Source organism: Elephantulus edwardii, unplaced genomic scaffold (assembly GCF_000299155.1).
Source record: "Elephantulus edwardii isolate Elephantulus edwardi_28Jun2011 unplaced genomic scaffold, EleEdw1.0 scaffold00008, whole genome shotgun sequence".
Taxonomy (NCBI): domain Eukaryota; kingdom Metazoa; phylum Chordata; class Mammalia; order Macroscelidea; family Macroscelididae; genus Elephantulus; species Elephantulus edwardii.
Genome location: NW_006399758.1, coordinates 16021920 through 16027919, shown reverse-complemented (window position 1 = coordinate 16027919; position 6000 = coordinate 16021920). Strand labels below are relative to the sequence as shown.

Genomic DNA, 6000 nt, shown 5'->3' with positions numbered 1-6000 from the left:
TGCAAAACTATACTTGGACCAGGACACAGTCATCAGAACAGAACAAGGAAACACTGCATGGTTCAAAATTGGGAAGGGTGTATGCCAGGGATGCGTCCTATCTCCGTACCTTTTCAGTCTTTATGCAGAAAATATTATCCGGGAGGCTGGGCTCTATGAGGAGAAATGTGGCACCAGGATTGGAGGAAGACTCAACAACAATTTGTGTTAAGCAGATGACACAAACTGCTTACTGAAACTGAGGAGAACCTGAAGTGCTTGCTGCAGAAGGTCAAGGAATGAGGCTCAGTATGAAGGAAACAAAGATTCTCACCACTGGGCCAATTGGCAACATCAAAATGAATGGTGAAGGGATTGAAACTGTTAACAGCTTTAGTTTGCTTGGCTCCACAGTTAACACTCTTGGCAGCAGCAGGCAGGAAATTAAAAGACGTATTGCAACAGGAAAGTGTGCTGTTAGAGACCTTTCCAAAGTACTGAAGAGCAATGATGCCACTAGGAAGACTAAGGTACGCTGATGCAGTCCATGGTCTTTGCAATCACTTGCGACGCGTCAGAGAGCCGGGCAATGTCTAGGGATGATAGAAGGAGAACTGATACCTTTGAGCTGTGTTGTTGGATAAGAGTATGGAATATATCATGATCTGCTAAGAAAATGAACAGGTTTGACCTAGAGAGCCTCTCCTTGGAGACACTCCTTGGAGGCAATGATTCTGAAGCTTCATCTGATATACTTTGGACATGTTGCAAGGAGGGATGAATCCTTGGAGAGGAACATCATGCTTCGGAGGGTAGAGGAGAAGGCAAGAGAGGTGGATTGATTCAGTGACAGGGATAATCAGTGTAGATGTGTTGGAGACAGTGAAATTGGCACAGGATAGAGCAGGGTTTAGGGCTATTGTCCATAGGGTTGCTATGAGTGGCAGTCAACAAGATGGCACATAACAACAACAAACATAATCATCTGTATCTTTCAGTTAAAATAAAAGCATGAGTGGTTGTTGTTAGGTGTTATGGAGTCAAGTATGTCTCGTCAAGACTCTGTGAACAACAGACCTGAATCCCATGCTAACCTGTGCCATTCTCACCATCTCAGATACACTGGAGCCCATTTCTGCAGTCACTCCACCTCAGTGGGGGTGGGGTCTTACTCTCTTTCACTGACCCTTTACCCTTCCAAGCATGATGTTCTTTTCCAAGGACTAGTTTCTCTTAGCAACACATCCAAAGTATGAGAGCAGATGCTTTGCCATCCTTGTCTCCAAGGAACACTCTGGCGGCAACCTTTCGAAGGCATACCTGCTTATTCTATTGTCCGTACATGAATTATTCAGTACTCTTCTCCAACACCACAATACAAGGCAACGATTCTTCTGTCATCCTTATTCATCGCCCAGCTCTGAAGTAACTGAAAAGCCCATGGTCTGAATCAGGCACATTTTAGTTTTCAAACTGCAAGGTCCAGGATTTTCATGGCCATCTATATAGTCAGCTCCTCCACAGCCAGATCCAAGAGGGCCCATGGGCTTAGCCCTCAGGCCACAATCCATACAGCAGTACCAAAGACCCAGCTGAGCTACTGCCTTGGACAAATACCGGTATCTGGATTCCCATTCTACCGTCTCATCAAGGATCTCAGAAAAGGATGTCCTATGCCTTGTGCGATTGGCACAGGACAGAGCGGAGTTTAGGGCTGTTGTACATAGGGTCACTATGAGTCGCAGGCCACTCGACGGCACATAACAACAACAACAACAACAACAACATGCCTTGTTGTTTGCATTCCTGATTGTCTTTATAGTTTGCTATTAGAGATACAACACCTATCTGTCAGTTTGTTGTATCAGGAATTTCTTTGCATGCTGCTTATTACTTTATAGATGAGTGGGCTTTTTTTTTGCTTGCTTGCTTATTATTTGCTTTTGTTGGTACAGTCCTTGTCAGTTTACTGTACTGGTATAATGTGTGGATAAAAGCAGGAGAGGACATGTTTAGAAGAATATATATTTTAAGGAAAGTAAATGGAGTCCATCAGGAGGAACGCAGAAGGGGAACACATTTTGTACAGATTCTATGCTGACATCAGAGAAAACTATAAAGTAAAGGTTTTAGCTTTGTGTGACTCTCCTCCTCTATCACAGCTAGAGTTCCCTGGTCCTGACACCCCTCTCTCCAAAGACCAACACTGCCATCTCATATTGATCACCATGGCCTGACCTCTGTCCCAGCTTTCAAAATGATCTCAATAAGACTCCTCTAGATTCACCCTTTGCTTTACTATCTTGCTCAGTTAAGTGGTTCAAAAAACAAAATTGGTCACAGTAATTCATACTCACAAATTAAAGTCTTAATATGCCCAGAAAGCATTCTGTGTCACCATTTCGGAACTCTGTCTTTCTCTCTGTTTCTGTCTCTCTTTCTTCCCTTCAACTCATAGCTAATCCTCCAGTGGCTTTTCAGAGGCAGGAAGTTGCTTGAGAGTCCCATGGAGTAGCTGGTGGATTCCAACACCGTGCCTTTGGGATGGCAGTGCAACTCCTTACCCATCTACCTAGTGTGCCTGCTTGTTGTTGTGGACTGTAGAGTCGGAATCGACCCACAACCGTATGTAAAAATGTCAGAGTACTGCTCAGTGAAAGTCAACCTCATGTCCCAATTTTCTGATTGTTTTTCTTCTTTGTTTTTCCAGGTATCTTACTCACTTGAAATAAGCTAAAAGCAGAACATGATATATCTCCGAAAGAGAGATGTTGGAGGGAAATTGAACCTCTTGATAGTTACTCAGTCTTGGAGTTATTTACATACCAGGCTGGGATTGATGGTGATTTGCCATGTTGACAGGAAGGTTTAGGGGCTCTCCTAAGAGTTCCTCAGGGTCATCATGACTCCTCACACTATAAGAATTCACTGGAAGACAAATACCAACAAAAGCTTTAAAGGAACTAAGGTCTAGCCTGTGCTAAGTACAACTAACCTTTGTTTGGTTTCTAAAATGTAGCTTAAATGTAGCAGTAGCTCTTTGTCTTTAGGTATGAATATGTATAATATAGTTTTCAATTAAAAGAAAACTGTGTCTTTCTTCCTTTCTGTAGAAGATTGATAAACCTTTCAATCAAAACTGAGGACAGACAAATTTACATCGGTCAAGATGGCTTAGGTCAAATAGTGCAGATAATAGTTATTCTTAAACATCAAATAAGAAGGATTAATAAATGTTATCCAGGGAGAATGGTTCCTAAAGTTTACAGGGATTCTAAAAGCCCCAGGGGGGGAAAAAAAGGTGTTTGGTTTTTTAAATGAAAACCTTTTTTCTATATCAAAAAGTTTTCCCAAAGGAGATGGACATGGGAAATCCACGGAGATTTTTGTATCAATTTATTAATTATTCTCTATCTCTCTACTTTACACACATGCACTCACTCTCCCTCACTCCAGAGCTGGGGACTGGTAAGTGAGTTTGAGGTGAAGAGCTTGAAGACTGTTTTTATGGTCTTAGATTCTCTGGATTTCACCCCGCCCAGCACACTTGACCAGAGGAGGTGCAAGGCCGGAGACAGGCAGAAAAGGGACAAACTGTGCTTTCAGCCTATGAGGGGAGAGTCCCCGGCAGACACCCTCCTCCCTTCTGAACTCCCACCCTTTTCCTGATGCACCGCCTGGAATCTGTGCTATAAGTACTTCAAGGGAGGACTCCCTGCAGAAGTACTCTTGGCCCCTTGCAGAGCGAGGGGTTTGCAGACTCAGAACTCCACCGCCAGGAGCTCTCTGCACAGATCCGCCGCAGCCTCCACGCTCAGCCCGCTGCCCACAGGTGTCCGCCCGCGGCAAGCAGCTGCGCCAGGTGGCGCCGGGACTCAATGAAGCGCAGCCTGATGAAGATGCTGCGCCTGGGAGAGAAGAAGGAGCCCCAGGGCGTGGTCTACGAGGGCGTGGAGGGCGACATGGACGACAGCAAGGACTCCTTTAAGGTATGCCGGGGTCCAGGGAGGTCAGGATGGGGCTGAAGTCAGAGTGAAGTTTCCTTCGTTCTCCACTTTGCCCTCGGGGTTTCCGCTTTGGCAGCTGCAGGACTGAAGCAGAGGATGGCTGTTTGTTTTGGGAATGGATAGTGTGTGCAATAGAGGAGGGGTGCTGTCTCATAAAGTTAAGTTGACAAGTATATATACTCCATTGCAGAGTGAAACAGAAGTCTCTCCCCAAACAAGACCCAATGACCTGAAGTAGATTAGACTCTGAGTCAGGGTAGGAGGGGGTTAGGGAAATATTTAGAGCCCCCTTGAAAGAGCTTTAGTCGCTATATGCTCCGTGATTAAGATTTTCCAGAGCAAACTGATCTGGTTTGAACCTATTGGCAGCCCAGTGAGGTCTTGGACTGCCATGAAGATTTAAAGCCTGAGAAAACTAATGGGACAATTCTACTCTCCCCTACAAAGCCCCTATGAGTCAGAATCCATCTATTGGGCAATAGGTTCTTTGAAGACAGCTGGGTGTTCTCAAAGGGACTGGATTCCACCCAAGAGTGGGTGATTCTCTTTGCGTGAGCTAATCCATGTGCCTTTGGTTTATCTATGTAAGGGCACTTTTGTAGATACAAGTATATGTTAAAATCCTGGCAAGAATCATCAAGCAGTAGTTTTAATTTTGGTTAAATTTGTTCTTCCAAGTTAAGTATTTACACATCAAAGAACACTAACATTTTCCCCCTTATTATTGTTTTTTATGTGCCAGTCGAGTCGCTTGCGATTCATAGCGACTCTATGTACAACAGCCCTAAGCCCTGCTCTATCCTGTGTCAATCACACTGCCTCTGACACACCCATCCCGACTATCCCAATAACTGAATCAATCCACCTCATAGAGGGTCTTCCCCTCCTACGCCGCCCCTCCACCCTCCCAAGTATTTTGACAAATGCCTCTGGCCTAATCCATACAGTTGAGCCACGGGTGGATTTCAAATGCTATAATAAGATCTTTTTTTTAAAATTCTTTTTATTTTATATTGGTTTGCATAAAAATTGTATACATTGTGTTTCACGTATGTACATTATGTTTCACACTTTCCTCTACTCACATCGTGTTTCATACCATCATTTCTATATCTTGTGTTTTATAAAATTAATTACCATTGATCCTTGCCCACGATTACCCCATCTTTTCAGGTCTGCACTGGACCTTTTCTAATTCTTTCAACCCCTCCCTCTGCCCACCAAACTTTTGAAATGGCATTAAAGGACCAGAAGAATATAAACAAAATAACAATAGGAAATTTTTCTAAAAAACTCAAAATCATACTATCAAAATAGCCACTTCTTTTGGCTTACTGATATGATTGTGTTTCCTCAAGATGCTTACAGAAGGATTCCTGTAGCATAGAACCACAAATTTATTATCATTTTATTGCCTAAGACAGTTAGAGTCATTGATTTCATGTAGGGCTTTCAGAGACTATATCAGAGCTTCATAAATTTTTATATACTTAGCTAATAGAGACTTTTTTAATGCTGTATTTTATTAACTGCAGTAATTTCAGATAATTTTTTAACATTTCCAGTGGTTGTACTCATTGTGAAGCAGCATGGATAACAATGGAGAGTTCTGAGGTAGAGGGAGTTATTTCTTGGTGACTTCCTGATGAAACATAAATGGTGCATAGCTTGTTTTCTCCAGCATACACACTCTATCTTGGGATTACCAACACATTCAGAAAACTTAAAAGATGAGAAATCTGGAAGGAAAAAAAAGACCCAAAAGCCCTTTAGCATTTTTCATTTATTCTCTGAAAATTGCACTGGAGCGCAGAGAAGCCAAAACACAAGGAAGAATTCAAGATACTAAAGAGTTGAACAGAAGATTTCAAAAGGCAACACGGGATGACAAAACAAAATATTACAATGAAATGTGCAAGGAGCTGGAGTCAGAAAATCAAAAGGGCTGAACTCGCTCAGCATTTCTTAAGCTCAAGGAACTGAAGAACAAATTCAAACCTCGAGTTACTATAAT

At 42.8% G+C, this 6000-nt stretch overlaps 1 protein-coding gene across 1 annotated transcript in view; it reads left to right on the top strand.

Annotated features, from left to right (window-relative positions):
• The first annotated feature begins 3857 nt into the window (after positions 1–3857).
• Positions 3858–6000, top strand: part of TRPA1 (transient receptor potential cation channel, subfamily A, member 1) — a 68387-nt gene continuing 66244 nt past the window's right edge. The window contains exon 1 of the mRNA XM_006880540.1: positions 3858–3968. Coding sequence (XP_006880602.1) covers positions 3858–3968 — 111 coding nt within the window. The remainder of the gene's footprint in view (positions 3969–6000) is intronic.